Source organism: Anopheles arabiensis, chromosome 3 (genome assembly GCF_016920715.1).
Source record: "Anopheles arabiensis isolate DONGOLA chromosome 3, AaraD3, whole genome shotgun sequence".
NCBI classification, from domain to species: domain Eukaryota; kingdom Metazoa; phylum Arthropoda; class Insecta; order Diptera; family Culicidae; genus Anopheles; species Anopheles arabiensis.
In genome coordinates this window covers 69,296,748-69,321,168 of record NC_053518.1, presented here as the reverse complement: position 1 = coordinate 69,321,168, position 24,421 = coordinate 69,296,748, and the positions used below count along the sequence as shown (strand labels likewise).

Sequence of the window (24,421 nt, the reverse complement as noted above, 5' to 3'; positions counted from 1 at the left end):
AAAATCAAGTGTGCGCACGAACTCTGTGTGCTGGGCACTGTTCGTGCTTGGAGGAGCGAAATAATTAATTGTCGATCGACGCCATACGCCCTATGTGAGTGTGTGAGTGTGTTTGTACGTATAAACAAGTCGTAATAAGGGCGAGAAGAAGAGACGCAAGCGAGTTTTTTCGAAATTTTCTTCAGTCGTTTTCCTGCCCATTTTCGGAGGAAGAATTCATTAGCCCATGATTTATGGGATGCTTTATTATGGGCCCATTCGAAAATTAGCGATCCTCCCCCTGAAGCGGTGCTGCGGCAGTGCCGGGACCATAAACCTGACCGAGACCTTCTTGTGCCGCGTGCAGGGTCAACGTGTGTTGGGCCGTCTTTTTTGGCTCCGTTTTCCGCGGCGGCCGTATTCTAGGTGGATCTATGATAAACGATCGATTCATCTTCAGAGGATCGCCCCAAAAAGCGGGACTAACGAATGGCGTTTTTTTTTTCTCGGTGGAGAAGAACACCTCATCCAGATCTGATCTGATGGGTGCCGCTTGCACACACACACATACTCATCTAAATTGATTCCTTTGAATCACTTTGATGTTTGTTTTCTATTTATTTACGGGTTTCTTTGAGTTTGGGGAACTCGCACCGCTAGCGTAACGCGAACTATTTACGATTAATTTTCAATTAATTTCACACTCGTCGGTACGTTTTTTGTTGTTGTGAGCATTTCACGACGCGCAAACCATCTTATTGTGGGTTTGTTTGTTTGGATAGAGGGAGAAAACAATAAGCGAAATAGCGAGCAATCCTCCAAAAAGGGTCGCAAGGGTGCCGATTTGGGAGGAAACCTATAATTCGATATGGTCGCTTCGAATTCGTCGGGATTGTGTTACTTAATAGCTTTTTTTTGTTGCTCTTGCTTTGCTCGTAGCCCTTCGAAACAACGACAGCCGGATCAACTGGATTGATCGGTTCCAACACTCGCGAGTCGAATGTTTGCTTTGGAGTAGCTTTGAGACACCCTTCATCAAACTGCGCTCGAATGTTGGGAGCGTGCAGCGAATCGAATCTACGAATTCAACGATGGATTCGTGTGCTGGTGTGACCAGATGGCGCGCGCACAAATACTTCCAATACTACAATCTTTCTCTTCTAAAATATTCTGATCATTCAAGCACTTACTTGTTCCGGGCGTAATTTAAAAGGCACAAGGCGTCGCTTAAAGCACTTCATCAGCGCAGAAACGTGCACTGAACCCTGATCGAAGCGAGGATTTTCGACATTTGAACTTCAAAAACAAAAACAAAAAACCCCAGAAAAGTTTCCGCAAAACCTTGTCCAGGCTAACCCTGGAACGAACTAATTATAATGCAAAAGACAAATTTCATCGGCAATTTCTTCCTCCTCCACGGGCTCCCCCCTGGGGGAAGGTTACTTCCATCATTGGACCTACGCTGTGGGTCGTTTGAAAATTACACGGATGAAGTAGTAGTGTCCGGACTATTTTTCCTTGCCCCCTCTCCCCGACTGTCTCACTGCCTTCATTTCATGGTTCAGTGCAGAACCTAACGGAATCGGAGCGTTGGGGTGTGTTTGAAAATGTGTTTTTTTTTCTTTTCTCGACCCGTGTTCATTCGTTCGCACCATCCGGTAGCGTTTTGATTGTATCGGTTTAATCTTTAAGGGCTGGTTTTTTGTTTTGTCAGTGAATGTGTGTGAGCGTGTTTGTATTCCACGGTGGAAGAGGTCCTTTAGAAATTGACACGAACCGAGGGCGTACCATGCTGTAAAGAGGGGGTCAGTTTCGAGGCAGTGTATCATTATTCAAATTAATAACTATGGTTTCGAGCTTTGAAGGTTTTGGAAGGCAAACAGTATCGAGCAAGTGGTGGCCAGCTGTAACGCAACAGCTCACACGACCTCCGGTTGATCCGAAGGAATGCCCCTTTTGCATTTCGAGAACCGCTCCAGAAACTCCAGAATGTAGCCCATCCCATATGGATAACGATGCACGATGCGAACCGTTGGCTTTCTGATCGGCGTGAAAGGCTATAATCAAGCCCCAAGTCAACATCTCACGCGCGTTCTGTACAATCTCTTGATTCCAGAAAGCGACACAAACAAGTATGTGGTTTTGCTTCACCAAATTGCTTCAAAATTCAGCTTATTAATGTCACACTCGAGGCTCCCAAGCATGTAGCTTGTAGCTGACATCATGAAACAGCTGCATTGCTTTTGCTCCCGCCGTTTACATTCCAACGCGCACTCGAAGCTATTAAACCGATCGGGTCGTTATTGGCTTCGCTGTAAAGTCGTCCAGTTTCGGCTCTCTGCCTCAGTCTCAGTACGAGCAACGTGCATTAAAAACATATTCTTACGAGCATTCCGCTCCAGAGCGTGAGCCGCAGAATGGTATCCAAATCCATGGTTCATCGATTTTTGAATTTTATGACCTCAATTGAGGTTTCCGAGGTTTAGTGCCCTGGAAGGAGGAAACCAAAACAAAACTCTCCATATGGGTGCGGATACAATCGCTCAAGCAAACAGTGGAAAGAAACATTGCTTTTCCAGAGCACACATACACATATTGTTCACCCCAAAGGTGTGAAAGGAATGGAGGGAAACAAATCGTCTACATCGGTCGGAATCGGCTCTGCAACGCGACGCATTCGTTTGCGTGAACATGTCTATATTTAAACAACTGCCTACCACCCCATCGCAGCGGGGCAAAGTTACAGATGATGACAGAATTTAGTACCGACTGCTCAAACCCGGGGAGAAATGATCTTCCGCTGCTCCGCAGAGTGTTTGAGAGAGACAGAGTCGAACGTTGGAGTGGCATCTGGTGTAAGTAATTAAAGAACTATCCGGTCTCTTTCAACCGGTGCGACAGGGGTGTTCCGGTGCTCCGAAAGCGCAACGAAGCTTTACGCAATGTTCGCCCCGAAGCGTTTGGGGGATTTTGGGGCCGAAAAGAACGACACTTCAAAAGAACCTTAAACGTAAACTCATTCGTGTTCAGCCAACCCCGGAACGGTATGATTAATTAGTACAATGTCCGGAACGAACGCAAAGGGGTCAGTGGGAAGACATCCGAGAACGACCGACTGACCGTCACCCGATTTCGTCATTTGGTGCACTAATTGCTTGGGAGATGAGTTTATGAACCGTACAACGTCAATGTCTTCCTTCCACTGAAGGTAGGATTACGATACATCGACAGTACAGGGGCTAGTTTGAAGATTGATTTCCCTACAGGTTAGTGTCCATTTTAATTACCATACCAACTACAGGTAGGCCTCAGGTCCCTGAATGTCGTACAAGTTAACAATGCCGAATTCCAGGACGTGGACGTTCAATCAATCGCTCATTTAAAGCCAATCCATCCAATCGGCAATCAAGATCGATTGATCGGGATTTGGTTGTGGTTTAGCCGTTTCACCGCGAGCCGGCTGCCATTTTGCAAACATCCATCCACTTCCCCCTGATAGGAGCTTAATGAACGGGAGGACACATACACATCAGATTGCACACGGAGTGACAGTTGTGCGAGAAAACTGGCAGATGAATCGCTGCACAACTGTCACCGTGTGCACCGTGGAGTAACTGCAGCGGCGGTGGTCTCTAATGCCCGTTTTGCCCATGTTGGGACAAGAGGGCTCCCAGAAAAGGAAGCAAAACACCGTATGCATGGTTTCCAAAGAAGCAAGCAAACCACTTCCAAGCAGCATGTTTATTGAACGCCGTAAAGAAATCGGGGATGGGTTTGTTTGATGCCGCACTGGGCGGGAGATCACCTCAAACCCCCAGTCTTAGGGTCGAACATAAATGGGCTTACCGCACTTCCAGAGCGCTACCAACGCCGGGAGAGGCTTTGATGCAGGCAGAGCCATAAAAATAGTCTCGATCCCAGCCGCCCGATACGAGCCCCAGCCCGCATTGACCTGTATTCGGTATGAATGGTTCGCATACTTCGATCGGGGCCTGCGTGTGCATATTGCTGTCTTCTCTATTTGCCGATGGAATAGAAGGTGCCGTGAGAAATTCAAACGCTCCGCAGCGACCCCATGATCAACCCACGATAATCTACGCAAAGGTGGTGGCCGGCAGAGCTACTTCACAGCTCGATGCGTACAGCTAGAGCTCCAAGAGAGTGCCAAACGGTGAGAATTAATAAAAAAGGCACGTTATGCCCTACCCCATCTGCAGCGGGGTAGGACTGTGTTTGAACCACAGATGGTGTTTCGGAGGTCCTCCAGTGCGAGTTCCAACACACCCATAGCACTCGAACCACCCGAAGGGAGGACGATGAGCAATGGTGATTCAAACGTGCTAAATCACTGGAAGTGCCCATTTAGATAAACATATTATTAACAGCGAGCTTTTAAGCCTCGCGCCGGCAAGCAGCCTTTAGGCGGCTGTGAAAAGAGAAGCAACTGGCGCTCAAGTGGGCGCGCTTGTGTGTGTTGGTGTTTGAATGCTGATTAAATTCGACCACTCCACTGGCTGACTGGAGCTCCAATTGAGCAGAAAGCCGGCCGATTCGGAGCACATCAAGCAGATCCGCCAGGGTTGGCTACGATAACGAAATTAATGCATAAACGGTCAACAAAACGGACTCATCTTTGGGTTCCTCCCCATTACTTCTTCCATTCCTGTGTGGGAGAGATGCTTCCCTCGGCACTACTAACTGCAGACCACACTGCACTAGTTGGTAGTATAATTAAGTGGCAAACTCGCGTTGTCACATTATTTGTAGCACCACCGAAGCCAAATACCAACACGCCAGACAGTTTGTTGTGCTTTATCTCCCTTTCTCACTCGCTAAGCACAGCCGCTACCACTTGAACTGCGGTGACATAACAATGCCATCAACGGGACCGTATTTTGACAGTTGCGCTCTAAACATGGCGGCATCTTCGATCGCAGTTGCTCCGCACCAATTCTGGCCCCAACAGTGCGGGCGACATTGTAAAGACAATATTTAAATTTTCCCAAAGATCGATCCCAAAAATGTTTTATTATGCATTCCGTAGATGCTGCTGCTGCTGGTAGCAAAACCCCAGTGTACGAAGCGTACGAAACGGATGCAGCCGACATCCGGAGGCCAATCAGCAGCAGCTCCTTCTATGGAGCACACTTGTAGACAACTTGCACGCTCCTCCTTGCTGTGCTGCTAGATCTTCGGCTTTGTCGGGGCAAACAATTCACCGCAGGCAGTTTACAGGAAGTCTCTTGCAAGACGCGGCGCGGAAGAGTCGCCAAGTCGCCGGTGACTTCTGGTGGCCTAAAACTGGAGCAGGAATCGAAGTGTGGGGGTAACTCTACGATTGCGGACGACTCACTCGCTTGCTCACAGGGTCCATGCTATCTGCCACCGTCTGCTGTTGGTGCGTCTTTTTGTATCGGGCCCTGGCTGTGTTCGAACCAAAAGAGAAAGAGACGCTTTGCAGACGCTTTGAGGTAAACAAATATATTTATCTACGTCGCCCGCATACACGGGTGTTGTCGTCCCCCAACCATTTTTGTACGGTTTCAAATTCCTAGCCTGCCATTCCTGTTGCACCGTTTTTTATTCTGTATATGGTCGTGTGTTGAAAGCAGCACTCCAGCAGACACAGAGACACACACCATACAGCTGATAGTCGAAAGATGTTTTTTTGTATCTGCAGCCACTTGGTGCAAACGGTCCTGCCGTGCTTCTGGTTGCAGCTCTGGTTGGAAGCGACCATGAGGAAGCACCATCAGGACACAAGGAGGGTGTTTAGCAGCAAACACAGCACAACAAACAGCAGAAGGAAGCGTAGAAGGAGAGTGCCATACAAAATCACAGTTGACGACGTTGGACGACGACGACCGGGTACGCCACGGTTTGCACAAATAGCGTTCGCTCCCTCCAGTAGCACGAACCAGGGATATGTCCAGTGTGTGTGTGGGTACCGATTGCATTTAAACTCGCTACTGCGACAACGACGACGCCAACGTCGATTTGCTGGACAGGAAAAACAGGGGGATATTGGGCAGGATCGTTGAAATATTTCATCTTTTGTTGTAGTAAATTTCCCCATTCTCCAACCGAATACCATGCCACATCCACATATTGATCCATCGTGTTGACGTCCGTGATAAATACTGTACCAACGAGAGCAACGCTCCTTTCCGGAGGGACACACTGGTACGGTCGGTTCCGGAAACTAGGACGACGCCACGTTGGTACGTTGTCGTATCTCTTCCTCTTCGTTTGCAGCAATCAGCATCTTGGTAGCAGATTTTCAGCAACATCTTACAACAGCACTCGCACTGGGTCCTCCCAACCAACCAACCAGAGCTCTTTTTAGAGCAAGCTGGCAAAGACAAAGTGCACAGAAATCAAACCAACGCTCTGCTCCGGCTCGGGCTAACGATTTATCTTGATGATTGTTTGCCAGATTGGGAATCGGATGATCACCCAATTCGAGCGCTCCGAAGCGAAAGACGATGCTAGATACAGACTTTCGTTTCGCTTTTGTTTTTGGTTCTCCAAGCAGCCGCTAGCAGCGAGAGCTAGTCGAGCGTACTTGGAGGTACGCGAGCGAGGTTTTATTTTGCAAAAATCGAATCGTCCCGTTCTGTGTCATACATAGAGGAAAGAAGGCAAAACGAACATCCAACCCACTCGGGATTGTCGCTCAGTCCGCTATATTGCATTATTATACGGTGCAATCAGGAGAGTAAATAGAATTATGGACCCCGAAAATCGAAATCGGCAAAGAAACGAAGCGAACGTTTCGCCGGGAACTTGCATGCATCAATGGTTTGGGAATTGTTGTGTTCTCTTCTTTACCTCTCCTTGATTTAGTGGCAAAGGCTCAGCAAGTTCCCGAGAGCCACCCAAAAAAAGAATGCATCGAATGTTCCGCACTCCGAACACTGCCGGTACATGTTGACAAATGTTTACATTAAATCCAGAACCACTCACATATGATTCCATTATCTCGTAATAATCAATTCTCTCAATCAAATAAATTGTCGCTGAAGTGGGCTGAACACACTTCTTCTCCCTCTCGCCATGTGCATGCCCTCTTCTTTTCTGTTGTTGAGAAGAGTACACACGCGCAGCGAGTGTGGGTCGCCGCCACCGTACCAGACAGAAAACGGAAACTTATTGCCCTCGCCGCGTTGAGTGACGCCAGCAAATAAAGTACGCGAATTCGCATACGCAACGCACACGCCGCACGATGGCTGATGTCCCTCGCCACTATATATCCGCTGATGAACTTCGCGGCGCTTGATTAATGAGTGCCATTTTCTACTGCCACCCTTGGCAGTACCTCTGGAGCTGGCATAAGGGGACACCCGGGGAGCATGGTGGTGGTGGTGCTCAGCGAAAAATTATGGCCGCCTGCGCGTAAATGGACGCGGACGCACTGTTTCGCCCAGTGTCTTTTGCCCTTCCTCTTCTGCTGCCGTTCGACGACATAAAGTCGTCTTTACTAATGGACTGTCGAAGCGAGGATTTGCTGGCGCAGTTCTGGAGCGCAAAAATGGAATATTTACATCGTCATCAGCATAAATAAAACGGCATGTTCGCTTAGGCGCGCGTTCTGTCTCTTCTGCGCGGGAATCTCGGGCCAGGTTTTGATGTTTTGGCATCAATCTCGCATACGGCGTCCTGTGGAAGCTGCGTTTGCTGCGAGATAATTGAGTTCCATCGTGCCGTACCAAATCGATTGGATGGATGAGATAGGGAAGGTACTCTTCAAGAACGTACTTTGTTCTTCAGCTCTTTTGTTTACATCCTATCCTCTAGGATGGATTTGAAAGGTGCAGCAAATCTTGGAGCACGTCCCTTGTGGGCGTCTTCTTCTGCATGGGCGAATAGGCTAAGCCTATTGCAATGGTAATGAGCTGCATATACATAGAGTGTGGTTTACCTTGCGCAACAACGAGCGCGTCCCAGGTAGCGTCAGTCGTAGATCAACAATATCCTGCAACAACTGCTGTTACTGCTAACGAGAAAAACTGGCTTTAAAACCATTCCAGAAGGGAAATATATGCCCATGCATTAAAGGGCTGATTATTAAATACAGCTCATTATAGATCCTCCTTGCTCTCTCTCTCTCTCCCTCAAGGGAAGCTTTTAAACGAGCTAGTTTGCGCATTCGAGCTACTTCATTAGCGTTCGGAATTTCAGCATTAAATTTGGCATTCGTACTCCATTAAGTGGAAGGCAATCGAATGTGCTACCCTTTTGAAACACCATCGATAACGCGCATAAATCATCAATTTTCGAGGGAGCTCCAAATACAACTATCATTACTGCACACGTGCACACACACACTCTCCTAAAATACATACATAGGCACACACACAGACACACAGACAAACAGGCTAGCACTACAAAACAGAGCGAGAAACATTTGTTCAGATACACACCTTCAGATTTACGGAAAAATGGATAGTTCATGTGTTTGAATTTTGCGAAAATTTTGCCGGAATTCCGCTGACCGGCCGGCAGCGTGCCGCTGATGCTCGCGTACGTCGGATCCAATGTGATCGCGTTTGGGTGGGCGAGGTGTTTGCAAGGGGATGGATATCAGGGAAGGGAAAGCTCAAACATACCCTTTTGACCTAACCGAGGGGGTTGAGTGAGATTTACGCGTAATCGGCGTAATAAAGTGTGTGTTATCAACTTTAAGCGCAAAACGAGTTGGATTGAGTGAATAGAACTCCACAGACACACACAGAACTAGGAAGAGCAGCCGAATAGCATCTGGCTTGGGTATCTGTCAGCAGCAAGATGGACATCGATTGCTTACCTGGAATAGAGAACAGAGAGGGGAAAAATGGTTAGAAAACTCGTTTTTCTTGCGTTAAGTATTTCAAGGAATGCTAAATGGTTTTGCGCATCCAGTGCCAATGCCGCCCCGGAGCTTAATTATCGTTAATTTTACGAGCGTTTGGTAGAAGAAACTGGTCACTTCCTTTTTCCAGGAAAACATTTGTTTTATAGCACTCTAGTGGTGATTTTGTTGTTGTTAGTTTTGCAAAGATTGAAACAAAAAAAAGCAATACAGGAATCACACATTTAAAGAAAGTTGTGAACAAACGAACGGACTTGGAAACAGAGCAACTAATTCCAAACAGAAAAAAACCCAGAACGCTCGTGTGTTCCACCGACAACGGCAAAACAGCTCCCGGGGGACATAAAACTTTTATAGATCCACTCAGGGCTCAATTCGTTTTTGCTCCCCGCTTGCTGCTGCCTTTAAGAAAGTTCTCCCCCACCGCAACAACCCGCATGTTCTACAGCCACCCCTTTCCGGCTAGTTGGGCGACCACAACACAGCATGTGGATGCTTTACTAAATCAATTAGTCTCTCTCTCTCTCTCTCTCGCGTCTCTCTTCTCTCCCCAACTGAAGGATGGGATGCTGGCCTCCCGTCCCCATGCCACGGGATGATGGATGTTGCCGGCCGGAACGGCAGATCCATTATCAAATCATATTTTTATATGACACCACTTCGTGCTGCGCTTAACCGAGGGAGTGGGCCCCCTTACCGGGTCTCGGGGCCCGCTCCGAGGGGCCGCATAACTAGCGCGCACACACCGACAGGCTAGAGTTTTATTGCACCGCGCTTGGCGCATTTACGAGAAATCAATTCTTTTATGGTTCTGGTGTCATTGCGACGGGCTGATGATGCTGCTGGCTGGATGCTGGAACGCACAGCGGCCGCCCCGCGACGGTTTAAGACGGGCACAGCACAAACACACAGCGACCGCCATTCATAAGCGGAGTCATCATATGCTTCGTTATGTTTCTTTTCCCCCCCTTTCCTTGCTCAGTTGATTTGGGCTTAATGCGTCCGAAATCTTTTCGGGTGATAAAAATTGATAATAGGCCGTCGTCCCAGGGCCTAGAGACTTAAGGGTAAAGGGAAGGCACGCCACCGACCACGCTATTTCGTTATTTACAACCTTTTGTGATTTTCTTGTCTGCGTTTTTTAGTGATAGAGTATAAATGAAAGAAGAACGGGGTTAAAAGTATGTTAAATGGTTTTGGAGAGGGAAAAAAAGGTTAAACCTAAAGTGGTGAGTTGAGTAAAACCAGCCAGCCACCAACGCGCCCCACCGTAAAAGCATGTGCTGTCACGTGCGACTGTTGAGTGAGTGACACACGGATTTCAGCAATCCAGCAACACGAATGACAAAACATCATTCACCGTGTGTTAAGTGTGCGTGTGATGGTGATGTTGAAAAATGCATCTTTCTGCAGCGGATTGCGATAGAGACGTGCGGCATACACACGTCCGCCTACACACACGTGAAGATGCATCGTGGGCGTACCTCGGCCAACACATCGCGACGTTGTTGTCTATTTCTAGGGGCTAGGAGACTTATCGCGATAATCCATACCGGTTGACACGACCGGAATGCGTGTGACGGAGGACAGAATGGGCAGAGAGAAAATTCGAAGTCAAATGAGGCCACCTACAGTGCAGCAACGGTCGCGGAAACGCCTCATCGCCAGCTGCAACATCAATCAATCCACAAGGCACTGTGTGACACACCACCCGCTCTAATGTTTGACTTTTCTTTTATCGTTTTGGTCGAGTTTCGGGCTTCGGTTACCCCTTTTTTCGCCCGACCAGACACTTCTTCTTAAAGGCACCTAATTAAATCATCATGCTCGTTAAAATGATTAATTGCACCCAGGGTCGTCCCCAGGTGTGCGCTTTTGGTTTTGTTTTTTGCTCTCTGTTTGGGTTCCGATAATGATGAAGAAGTCACCTGGGGAGGAAGATCGCTCGCAGAGATAGTCCTAGCCAGAGACCCAACAAAATCAGTCATTGTAATGCCACTCTTGCCTTCATTTTCTCCCCGCGAGGCTAGAAAAGGTGCATCTTTCAGCGGGTTCCAGAAGCATGCGGTCGATTAATTTGAAGTCAGCAGTGGAAGAAAAACAAAGCCAGTCCGTGGGTGCGTCTAATGATAAAATTATGATAATTCAAAAGGTTTGCAGTGCATCGTGGACTTCATTTTCGATTGGAAATGAGGTGGATGTTCAACGAAATGAAGTCTTCAGCTGTGGGATGTAGGCGGTGCGTTTAGTAATTATCTCTAAATTATTCCCGGCTTAAGAAATTGCTCCAGCAGTTCGCTGTCTATAAGTCCCTCAGGGTACTTTTCTTTTTTGAGAAAGCGCTCCAGAAGTGAACCTCATCTTCAATTCTCAGCTCTACAATTGAATACAAGATCAAACATCAAACACGGTGTTTCCGCCTGTAGCTGTGGTGGGACGAAGTGAAAAAAAAGAGAAGATAAATGATTCCAATTCACTTTGCGCTGTGTCACTCTCTGTGTGGTTTGATTAAATGTTGCCGATAAGCAGAAGCTGAAGAACGAGAGAAAAAAACCCTCTTAGCTCCTAGAAAGAAGACGGCGATGGAGATGACCACGGCTACACATAACTATCACATAACTGTCAAAATATTTCCCGTCCCATTCACCAAAAGGCACCTTTAGAGGCCGCCCAGTCCAGAGGGTCGGGCGAAGGCGTTTGGAAGCTTAATAACCAGTTCCCCACCACCCGTCGACGGCAGCAGTGACCGCGAAGTGGAACGGATCCGAGGCAGCCGTTGGTCGCGGGGACGAGAAGCCCATTTTCACCAAACACGATTAGGCTAATGTTTATCGGTGTAATTTGGTGTGCCAGGAGTGTGTGGAGAGTTCCGTTTGGGAGATTGAATTCAAAAAATTCCATTTAGACTTTGCCATGCGTGCCTAGGCACCGGCGAGCCATTCCAAGCGTTAAGCTTTCTAGTCGGAATGTTTGGGGGAATTGTTTGAGGGAGGGAAAGGAAATCTCTTTCAGAATGGGAGTCAATTGTTTGCAGTCGAAACAACACAACGGTAGCCGTGTTCCATTGGCCCTTGCTGGATGTTACACACCGATGTGTCTCTTGCGGTTATAGTTGCCACCAGAATTTACTTTTAACATTAACGCGCGGAATGGAACTTATTCGTAGGGTCGTTGGGCTGTTTTACACGCCTCAGTTGGCAACATGTTTTGTTGGACAGCGATCCCGCGATTCGGTTTAAACAAAAAACCTGCGTTCCCGATGAAAACTTGACACCAGCAAGATAAGCCTCGAAGAAATACCTGTGCAAAGAATTATGCTCGCTTTATCTTGATGGAAGGTACCCTTTTTTTCAACCGCCGTACTGGCATGTCGGATTATTTTCCACCTTTTTTGTGTGTGCTCTAGCCACGTTAGTCCAACAAAAGGCCGGATATCCTACGCCATTCGCGATAGGAAGCGGGCAGTTTTTGGGACATCTTCTCAAAAGCCCCCAAAGGTAGCTCCCCATCTTCCCCGATAGTGATCGCAACCACGGTTGACATCTGTCTTGTACCCTTCTTCTAAGCCCGAGCTCAGTGTGAGAGAAGGTAGAAAGGAATTAATTTCATCTCGGGTCACAGACAAACCCGAATTTCGGTGAGGCTTTTTTTGTAGATCCAACTCCAACAGATAAACCCACCTATAAACCGCCCACTTTGCACTTCTTTCTTGGGGGGGGATTTTCCTCGGCACCTCCAGTCCGCCTAATTAACTGGCTCGTTCCGCCAGAAAAATGCCTTCTCTCGCAAACACAAACAGATCTAGGTGTCTTATCCATTTGACCGATCACACTTTGCACCATTCCGCGTTTGGACGGTGTAGTCGAAAGAGTTTGAGATTGCTGAATCGTGCTCTCTCTCTGCACGGAGATCGGAGATCAGAAGCGCTGGGGACGAATTTATGGCGCTCCGGGGACCGGGTAATCATCGTCGTCAAATATGCTCGTTGCCGTTGCGCGTTCCGAACGATCGATAGCATATTAATTATGCCCATATTTACGGCCAGCCGAGATGAAAAATGCAAATAATCCATTGCTGGTGTGCCGGTTGAAATATAGCCTCCAGTGACACTTCATCTCCATGAGCGTTGTGGAAAGCGATTCCGTGGGATTTGGCAGGACTGATTTTGCAAACCACCATCAGCCCCGGACACACGGTCAGATGCATTCTTTGCCGGGGTTTGGCCCGATAATGAAGGCAAATGATGGAGGATTAAAATTTAGAAGGATCAATTTACGAACACACAGCTCTTCACACACGGTAAGCTTTGGGACGAAAATACCATAAAGCTTCTCCGCATTCTTGATAAGCCTCTTAGCGGTTTGATGGTGATGATGTTGTTTTTTGCCACTATCAGTAACAGAGTGTGTGTGTGCGCGCAGAACCTGAACCTTCCGGAGGGAAAGTTTCCAGTCTGTAATCGGGAAAATTATGTGATATTGTTTTTGGGAGCGGGTGAGGTGCTGAAGTCCAACCAAAACTAAACCATCCCTCGCTCGTAATTACTGACAATCGTAAAAAAATAGCGGAAAGAACCTGGAGCTTCATGGTGCTAATGTTTGATGACGCTGAAAGCCGATTATTGGATGGAGAGCAGCGCGCGAACAAAGCGGTCTGGTCGGTCTGGTTGAGTGTGTTGGATGATTATTTCTGGCGTCGTAAATCGACGGATAAAAGACGGGCATTGTGAGGTTGAAGGACCTGCTATCTCGGGTGTAGCAGCGTTTAGGTGAAAGAGTGAAGACATGTTCTGACAAACATTGCATTGTATCGAAGCGCTTCTCAATAACAACAATAGAAATCTAAAAGAAAAGTGTAAAAGCACCCATTTCTACACCGTTGCAACTCATTACCGTTCAATTATCGTGTCGATATTGCACACATTACATCCAAAACTCAAGCAATGTACACGTTTCTCACGCTCGGAGCAGGCTTCAAAGCCAACAACGCGTCACAACCAACGCGTAAACAGCGCCCTCTATCAGCTGTTAATAAGCCGATTTTCTCCAAATTGAGCAAAGCTTCTCGGAATTTCTCCTCGGCAATGAAATACTGTAAATAGCATCCATTCTTTGATGCCTTCTCGCCCCTGCCCTTTCTCTCTCTCTTTGAGGCATGGGTTTCATTCAAATAGATTTCTTCACCAAGATAGAGCGAACCGCACACAGAAAAAAATCTCCATTCACGACTCCCTTCCTGTCCTGTGAGAAGTCGCTAGTAACGAGACGCTAAAAGTAAACATAAATAAATGCCTCACTGCCTCATCGCACCTTGCGCGCCCACGGCGCGTCTTCCGTAAAGGCTCCCGAAAGGTGTGGATCCCCTATACCTCAATACCCCGACCAAAAAAACGGAAGGACTTGGTGCCGATGGTGGGTTGTGTTAATTGATTCTATTAGCGTGTCAATAAAAGAAAATGTTCATTTCGGGCCCCTGCTGGCTTTTCGAGCATCGAGAGTCATCCGCAAGCGAAACCGGGTTGGCCAGGCTTTCAAATAAATAAAAAAGGCACCTCCATAGAGCCTCTGCAAAGAAAATACAGCAGCTCCAAACGCAGCTGTTTGTAAGCGTTTTTTTTTCGGTCCAAAGAGTCCAGAGTCTGCTTGGTTTACAATTTCCTCCCAGCGTGCGTGCGGTTAGTTTGCTCACGGCGTTGGCTACCGTGGCCAAGGTCCTGCTGCTGCTGCTGCTTCGGCTTCGTTTGCGCATTCCCTGGCGCATAAATATTTGCGCCCTCGCTCACTGCTCGACTGGGAAGTGGCATATGTATGCTTATGTTGATGCCTGTCAGTGGTGTCGTTAGTTTCTTCATGTTTGCCGTCCGCCCCGTTCAGGTTCTTCGTTTCTGTACGGATCGGTTTTTGAGTAGATGTAGCAACATTGCATATTAATCGAAAGAGTAGCCCGAAGGCCCGGACTTCGGAGAATTGAAGATCATCCGTCTACTTATTGCCGCACACTCCCTGCGCTTCTCCCTCGCAGTGAACAATGCGTCCCGATAGCCAGTATGTATTTATGATAATGGTTATGTTTATCATTTGTTTATGTAAATGGATGGGCTTTTATTTTGGTTTTCTCTGTCCATCATTCGAGCGGTGCCCGCACTTCATGCCCGAAGCGCGCGTTGCGCTCAACCTTCTACGAAGTCTTGGATGATGTCTCTGGTTTTGTCTCAATTTTTTTCTCTCTCTCTCTCTCTCTCTCTCTCTCTCTCTCTCTCTCCGAGTTTTTGGGACTTCCCGGATGTGTGGAGGAAGGCAGGAAGTTTGCCTGAATGCTCCCTCAAGTGACAGGCTTAGAGGTGCCAATTAGTATGTACTTTGAGGTTTTGTGATTTATCCAAAATTTCACCCACAACGGCGGGAATGTACAACAGTTCGCCGGAACCAACTCTCCGTCTCTCTAACACCTACAATGCAGGGCCGTTTAGATTAAAATTGAAATAATTTTCGGAACAAACCACCAACACACCTCCCTGCTCCAGCTCTCCGGTGGCAAAACCTTCCCAGAAAAGCAACTGTGGGAGTTTTAACGAGGCTGATAATGATAGCGATTACGACCGATGGCAGAGATGAAGATGGTCCACGTTTAGTGGGTGAAGTTCTCGGAGGTCCGGTCCCGTCGGTGGCTTAGCGGTACCCACGCAGGTGGCCATCGTGCGCCCTTATTCCCAATGGTAAGGCCACACGATTGCGTAATTGCAATGATCTCGCTCCCCATCAGGAGCTCTACAAGGAGAATGCGCTCTCCCAAAATTTGCCCAGGTAGCGCGGGCGGGCGAACGATTTTTGCGGCACCCCCCCTCCCCCCCCACCACACACACACACACGAACGTGCGGGGGAATGTGATTTATGTCCATTTTCGATGGAAATTATGGGTCATTACGCCATTAGGCAACGAGTTAAAACGGGAGACGGAGGAAGAATGAAGCGAAAACGACGCAAATGATGATGGCACGGCACTGAGCCGATGCCGCCCGTCGCTCCAAATTCTTGGCCCAGACTTGGTACAGGTTTTCGGTGGGAGAGAGTGGAATTCCATTTCGACCAACCAACTAACCTGTACGGACAGGCAGAGGAGATGGGGGAAAGCTACTTCCAGCACGACCTCGAGATGTGCTTTCAAGTGAACGAGATTTATATCTTTTCCGGTAATACCTTCATTTACCGACCCGGGGAAGCCATTTAGCTGGGAAGAAACGGGACCAGTTCCAGTTCCTGGGAAGCATTGCGCACGGTAACGGAGATCTCATAGTTGCGGAACTAACGCTTCGATAGCAGGAAGACAAGGTCGATTGCGAATATTCCAAGACATCCCAGCGTCTTTTGTGAGATATTCACACATTGAATCCAAAGTTCCGGATAAAAAAAAGCTTTTCTTGTGCGGAACTCGAACTCCTAATATCCCAATGTTCCACGCGTCCCCACTGTCAGGTTCAATGAATAAAACATCCCACCCAAAACAGGAAACGATTTGACAACAGGAATCACGTTGAGGTGATTTCCCGTAACAAGTTTGAACCCGTGGTCGTGTGGTTCGCTGTGGTCGCTCGCTGTGTCACACTATGTGTGAAAATGTTAGACACACCGCGATGCTCGGAAACACGCACACGCGTTGCGGACGCCTAGACGTGACGTGCCGATGAAGATGTGCTCACGGCGGGATGTCAACCACACCATCAAAACACACTGTAGGTGTTGCCCATCGTCATCATCATCATCATCATCGTGAACACGGGCTGACATCGTCATCGTCCGCGATACACAAAGCGGTGAGATCTGTATCTTCGGGGGCTACCAAAGCCCACGGGCGTGTTAGATCCTGAACGTTCTGGGTGTATTTTTTGCTACTGCTTTCCAGGAAGATGTTGGGTGGCAAATATGCTAGCAGCATAACAACGCACCCCACGCCTTCCGTGAGCAGTGCCCATGTTTAGTACAACAATGGGAAAATTTAGCCCATAGCACAGCGGGACATAGAGAGCGATAGAGAGAGTGAGAGAGTGAGGGACAGAAAAGGGATCCCCTAAAAAGCTCCCAAGGATATGGGGACGTCTATTGTGCTCACGGTGCGAAGCCCTCGTCTCGTGCCGGAGCCGAAAGAAAACCTTCAACGTTTTTTGTGATTCTGGGCTTTTGCTTTTTTTTCACTGCACACGCGCCCGCGTTTGTGTATTTGCGCGCCTAGGCATCAAGGATGGTGCCCCGAAAATATTTAGTCCTTAGAATTGGAACGCTTCTCGCTCGCCTTGCTCTCTCTTTTTATCTCGCACTGTGAGTGGATTTCGTACAACAAAAGGGAAACCTTCACCACAAAAGGATGACTCGTCGTTCGTTGGAGTTGGGAAGGTTGGGACGAGAAAAAAAGGTAGAAAAGAGCTGTCTCCCACCATCTCACCCCATCGGTTGGACACAAAAAAGGAAAGACAAAATTCCTTTCTGATGAGAAATTGGTCCCAACTGACAATGGGAGGACACACGCAAGAATCGGACCGGGTGGTTGGGTGGTGGCGCACGTGTACTACCAAACCGGAACAGGAACGGAAGAGATGCAAGAATGGATCCGGACGGAGCTCTCTCAAACAACAACCAAGCCAACAAGAAAAAAAAAAGGTGACGACCGAACATGATCATAGAAACACCCAAAACCGTTTAAAGGTCTTCACTGAGCCATGGCTTGAATAGCTTCATGGATGGCAATGAATGGGAAAAGGGAATAGCCGAGCGAGTGCGAGAGTAATTTTCATATTTTCCGATTGGCCGTAGCCAGGGCGTCAGTTACTGAGGTGATATCAAGTCACATCTACCCACACACATACAGACACTTATCATTTGTTGTGGAAGTGACAGCCAAACACACGCAACCTCTTGTGCTGTGTTTTCGCGTTTTTTCGCGTGTCTCCACTGTAAACCACTGAGGTCTGCCTGGTTAGCGAAACAATTGAACCGGAAATTACAACTCCAACTCCAATCGCTGACGCCGAATGCCAGCATATTGTACGAGGATGGAAAACTTCAATCAACTGCCTGGCGGTACGACCTTCAAGAAAGAAAGGACAAACAGCAGCATCCCCTGGACTGCTTTCCATTGCGTATTGTCCTGATTCGAGCAAGATTGGAAACAATTAACAAAACTTTGATTAGAGAACGTGGCGTTCGGTGTGGCGAGTTTTCCGTTTCTTGTTGACTGGGTGGACCCGGTGGAGGCTGTGAAGCACAAAACGTGATGAAATGAAGAACCAATCCATACCCAGCCCAAACCCAGGATTTCTGACATCAGGACTGGAGCAAAGGAAACAATGTCTTCCATTCTGTGTGTTCTGCTACCGTTAAGGCGTTCGTTTTTTGTTTCTCGAGCCCTCCACGACCAACAACCCCCAGATACGGAATCGTTCCAATCTCCGGAGCTCACTCCCATCCGCGCACTGGATGGAAATCGACCGACAAACGAACGGCCGAATATCCAAGGGCGTCAGCGTCGGAGGGTTTGGGGAGTGAAAATCAATTAAAATTTCCTTTTCATCCTCCCCCGGTGCTGGAGAAGATGTTGGTGTGCTCGCTTTATTTACAAACCAGCATTACACTGCCACCAGCCCAGTGCCCTTGGTTGTTCGGCGCGTCTGCTAAGGCCGCTAAGGCACGTACTAAGCTCGGTGGCCGGTAATGAATGGGGCGCGTCCGGTTTGGTGCGCGAAGCAGTACATGTTTCATATTTCTCGCACCAGAGTGTACACACACACAGCACGGGCGAACGGCAGTAGCAGCAGCAGCTGCTGGCTTTTGATCTGAAGCCGCCAACAAATAATCCTTGGGACTTGGTGGGTGACGGTGCCCACCACAAAGTAATCCGGCGCTACGTGACATAACACGCTCCTGCTGTAGGTCCGGCTGCGGTCCGCCTGTGATCCGGGGAAAGGTGAAGCCGCTGCGACATTGGTTTTAAATCAGTGGCAACAGATTTGCTCGCTCCGCAATGAGACATTCAATCCGGCGTTGAAGGGAAAAGGGAGAGAATAAAAAACAAAACAACAAGCCCGAGCCCTTTACCATCATGCCGACAGACACACTCGCGGCGCCGTCGTGTGAGGTCCTCGGGCGGCGTTTTGTTGCACGAAACAAGCGCCACCTTTAACGCGCTCTAGGAGTGGTGCGACGTGCGGAAAGGGGTGTAATATCATTAATCGATTTACGTTATTTCACGCTTCTGGAAATTGAGAACCTTTTTTTAAAAGAAAAAATAAAGTATGCCTCTCACACTTAAACGGATTCCACTCACGTAGAAAAGAGACAGAGGCAGCTTGCTGCGAAGAAATCGATGATGTCATCGAGGAGGCGCAAACCCCGCAAAAGGAATGTCCGTTTTTTATATTTTTGTTTCGCTGTTTCGTGCCTCTGTTCTTCACATTTCCTGTCCAGTCATCCAGTCCTGGGAGGTGACTAGTTCCTTTTTGTGTGCTTAGCTTATTCCACCTTCACCTAAGCCAAGCCAAGACAACAAAGGAATGTCAAACGCGAGGAATCGTTCGATTCTAATCCGTCTTACGGCGGGAATTTAAATCGTTCTTTCGGCGCCGTACCTTTTCCAAGATCGAAGCGCTTCTAGATGGACGACACCCATAAGGGTAGCAGCATAAGTCATCCATGGGGACGCATGTTTTATTCACGCCCGTAAATCATCCCTCCGTGGTCAGGGTTAGGTAATTTTTTTTTCTGTTGGAGTCAGAAAGCCAGAACGAGCAGCGAAATATTTAACTGCACGAAAAATATTTTGATGAGCCACTAAATAAGCCAGCCCAGAGGACCCGTCGCGGTGGTTAGAAAAATAAACGGTTTTGCTTTACACATAAATACGCACGCGGCCACATTCCACATAGAAGAGCTAAAGAGCTTCTTGTTTATGTAAGTTTGCTGGTTTGCGGGCTATTTATAAGGGCAGAGAGCTTCTTGCAAGCAAATATGGAGCGACGCAGAGTGGATTGTTTAGTATTATTACTATCTCACATCGTTTCCCTTGCGACAACAAAACAATCTGCTCCGTTTGCACTTGCTGTGGTTTGGTTTGAATTCGCCCTGTTTTTGCTGCTGTTAACGCCACCCAATCATACGCACGTAGCGATGATGACTGGTCATTCTGCAATGAGGTCATGGAAGATCGTGACTAACCACGGCAAACTGATCATCCCATAACCACAACCGTTCTCCGATACGGCCGTTGTTTTCAAATTCTTGATCCCCCCGAAGCATACACTGCAACGGTGGTCGTACAAAGTTTCTAATTGTTTACTGAATGCAACAACGATCGATACTCCAATTCTGTGGTGCTTCAGAACCTCTAGCAAAACTCCCGCGGGTAATAAAAGCCGCTCCGAAACTTCCTGCTTTTACGCCCGTAAACAACTTTGCAAATCAAAAATTCCACACCATAAACAAGCGTTTATTAACGTTTTGCCGGAGAGTAGCGTCCCGGTTTTGGAGGTGATGGAGGCATCCATCATCAGCAGACCTCCTCTGCTTTCCCGCGATAGCGCACAACCCCTGTTTCCCATGAGAGATGACGATGAGACACGCTGGGTGCTCCGACAGAAAGGGTTTTAGCAGACCCGCATCACAGCAACGCATCCCCTTTGGTTGATGGACATGGTCATGTTCTCTGCTTCTCGTCAGCTCATCCTGCAAACTGCAAGCCAATGCGCGCCTTTTTGTCTCCCTGCAAACCCTCACTCTGGCTCTCTGTATTGTATTTAATTAAAGTGCAAAATCCCGACGGGAGGGCCAAAGAACAAGTACCGAAAGCTGCATATTTTGAGCGGTGATTTGAGCGGTGCGCGCGTTCGCCCAGGAACAATATTCTATATCGCGCACTACAACCACCATGGTGTACGGCTGGTCTGGGTCGGGTGGCCGTTTTGTTGTTGTCCGTCGGCAACGTGTGTTTCGGGTGAGCTTCAGCGATTATTTTAATATCGCCAACAGTGCCCGGTGGGGCTTGTAGCTGCAAGCTCAAAGCGAACTCCAGACCAACCATCAGTACGATGGACAGTTGGTTGGGGGCTGACCAAAGGGCAAAGGATTTAAAACATTACCACGAGAAAGAGATAGCAAGCGACGGACATCCCAAAAAAGGAAAAACCAGACGAAGTAAGTGCAAGCTTACAGCAGAACAAGCCCCATCCGAGCGTAATGTAACGAGATTGGTCTCTTGGGCTAATGCTACAGTGGAAGACCCAGTGGTGGGTGATAGAACATACACGCGCTGGCGTCCTGCTACACCTCGCCTGCACCTCAGCAACGGACAGATAATTACATTATAATATTCGTAGCACTGGCGCTGGGATAGGGGTTTTAAATTAGCTCTGGATGGGTTTCGTTCACTCGTACGTTCAGGGCCAGGGCCTCTTGCAGAATGGTGAAAAGGATTTATACAGAAAAAGCCCTCCCCTCGATTTTGAAGAAGGCTGGTACGCACTTCGAGCTGCAGGGCGTGGGGGTCGGCAGTCTTCTGGAGAATTATGTAATTTTACTTCCCGGTTTTTTTTCTCCATTGGATAGCCTGTTGGTACAACAATCCTGTTACAATGGCTGGTTCTCTCACCCCGGCAGACCGGCACATGAAAGACTCGTTTACAACGTTGCGGAGCGGCACATCGCAAGGACTTGGTCGCTAAATTAAAAATTAGCCACACTTTACGTGCAACGAGGTGGCATGATTATTTAACTACAAGTTTAACGCCGCCATCGGGGCGGAGAGCCACAAAATGTAATAATAAACAGCACGCGGGGGCTCATCGTTTGCCGTGTCGTTGATCGTTCAAACATTAATTTTCCGCAACACCGTCCGTCCAGCGCTTCTGCTTTGAAGTGGCTACTGGCTGCCCGTACCTCTGTGCGCCCGAATAAAGACCTCAATCAGAAGTTCGCCTTCTCGTTTGGCTCGTTTGGCTGGATGCGTTTGGCGGGCGCAAGGTAATGATCACGGGGGCTATCCCCCGAAAAATCACGCGGACCAAAAACCAGCGCCCCATCAGCCAGCATCAACGCAAACGATTAGAGATGCCGCCGCGGGGGGAGCAAGCGAACGAAGCAGCGGGCGAAAGAGGACTGCCCAAAAAGACGCCCGGACACCTCCCGACCTGATCGGGAGAGGGTACAACACGACAAACATGCCCGGGCCCGTACCGCCAGGAAGTACGTTATAAAGTGATTAAATCTCGATTTTCCAGCCTCGCGCGCCACAATTTCGGGAATTTCGGGTGCCCAATTAAAGTCTTGAAACAAACGCCTCGTTGCCGTCCGCTGGGTGTTTTTGGCGATCGACCGGAGCTGATAAGGACGGCGGTTTGCCGGGCTGTTCGGCCCGTTTGCCGTCGCTCGATAAATGAGCACGGAAAGGCGTCGCTGTGCGTTGTCGCCCGTGTGTCCCACGGGGCGTTCATTAATAACGCGTTTAGAACGTGTCCGTCTGGGGCTGGTTCGTCTTGATGATGGGTCCCCGTGTGCTTCCGCCGTGTCAACCTGACGTGATCTTGTGAGATAAACGAAAACAAAACACGGGAACAGGTCGAGAAATCAACAGCAATAACAAAAACGCGTGTTGAGTCTGGGCAGCTCCGCAGGGACTCGAAAAAGTAAGCTGTCACTTTTGACACTGACCGCACACAAACGGACGCTGGCACGCAACATCCCAACGCACGCTCTCTGCCTCTCTCTCTATCTCTTCTCTGCCAAGGCCACAGACACAAAACAGGCACAGGGATTGAATTGTCAACGGGAAATGCCTAGAACAACAGTTCTGCCTGCGCTGCAGTATCGTGCGAGAGCCATCTTGACAGGGAGCGTGGAATAAAAATTCCACTGCACTGTGTGTGTGTGCTCTTCTGCCCACACACATGTGAGTTTGTTTTGCGTCGCCGGTCTTCTATCACGGCCGGATGTGGCAATCGATAAAATGGCTAGGGCACTGTTGTGGAGGCGAATGCGCACATAACACACACACAGACACACTGCAAGCCACGTTCCAGAATAGCCATCACATTATCGGACCAAAACCTCCCAGTGACGGAGGAAGGAAGTCAACCGCAAATCTTTAACAACGTGCAGTGTATAAATATACGAATCGTTACTGCCTGCTGGTGCGCCTGTCTCCCTTTGCTGGAAAGATATGCTGGTTGGGCCCCGCTGCTGAAGTGGGCAATAATCATAAAAACAGGCGAATTAATTGTAGCAATCCACGGATTTGGAGTGTGCGCTCGCGCGCCACTCTCCACACTGGCCGTACTGTGTTCGTGGTGGTCGTACTTGACGTTAATGTTTCTTTATAGCTACTTACGGCGACAACGATGACTATTTTTATCACTATTGGCCAGCTCGTACACTTACACTCACACACAACAACAGGCAGGATATTGAACATTTACAGCTCACAAGAATTGGGTACGATCAGACCGCCCCGACCACTGGGGAGTTGCTTAGCAGAGATGGGGATTAATCCCGCAAAATAGGTGTTTTAAAGCTGTCAAGTTTTTATTACTTGAGTAGCTTAAAACCAAACCCTCCCAAGGGGGTTTTGGTGGAGAAACTTAATGCAAGCAGCTTCCTCCAACACCCCGCCAGCTCAGAATTTCGATTTTAAACCGAAAAGTCTTTATCAGCAGCCGGTCATATTACTGGTCAAAGCTTGAAAGTTGTACGGTCTGCGTGGACCGAGCCGCGAGAAAGCCCGAAGGAAACTTGAGCCTCATCGCTCGTAAATTCTCGAAGAAAACCAATAGCTAAGAGATTATTAATCCTGTGGTTTCTACTCGTGCGGCACAGCTTTCCACCGACCCCGAAAAAAGCTTTCCCAGTACGCTGGACGTCACTGTTCCGTCGGATATGCGTTTATCAGTGTTTGTTACGAGTGTTTTGGATGGTGCTTTTAAGGAAGGAAGGTCGTGTTTTTTTTCGCCCAGTGTATCCCACGGAGAAGAATTTGTTAGCTGCCAAGCTGGCCGATGGGCAAGGCACACCCTACACGAGCAACACACTGTATGCTCTTGCATCGTCTTCTGGCAAACGTTCAAGCCATCATGCTCGTACCATTGAGACGTTTGAGTCGTGCTCATGAGCCATCCACGTGGGTGTTTTGTTGGCGTAAATCCGTTATAAGACATACGCCGAACTAGGACACTACGCTGTTGGTCTAAGACGACTTTGTAGCAAAGTTCGCGACGGCCACTCACCTCATCCGAGGGAGGGAAAGAAAGAATGGGGGAAGGAAAAAGCTGTCTTGCGCTGTCTATAAGAAACAAAACTATTTTGACATTTAGAAAAATCGCTGCTGCTGCTGCTACAGCTTCAGTAAAGAACGTGGCAGAGGAAGGCAGCGCAATCACTTCGCAATATCTTCGCCCCGGTTTTTCGTGTGGATGATCTGTGGTGTTGTATCAAACACATACACATAGCCCGCTCTATCTAGGTGGGGAAAAAATGCATGTGAGTAGGAACAGAACATAAGTCAAGCTGAGAGCTGACATAGAACACAGTGGTGGAGGTAACAGCAAGACGAACAAAAAA

At 48.3% G+C, this 24,421-nt stretch overlaps 1 protein-coding gene across 5 annotated transcripts in view; it reads right to left on the bottom strand.

Moving 5' to 3' along the window:
• The window catches only part of LOC120903644 (teneurin-m), a 520,615-nt gene that overhangs the window by 126,728 nt on the left and 369,466 nt on the right, over positions 1 to 24,421 (bottom strand). Inside the window, exon 2 of one of the 5 annotated variants that reach the window (XM_040313194.1) lies at positions 8,403 to 8,785. The exons of the other annotated variants lie outside the window; for them this stretch is intronic. Within the exon in view, the coding sequence (XP_040169128.1) occupies positions 8,403 to 8,433 (31 nt within the window). The 5' untranslated portion in view covers positions 8,434 to 8,785. The remainder of the gene's footprint in view (positions 1 to 8,402; positions 8,786 to 24,421) is intronic. 5 annotated transcript variants of the gene reach the window in all.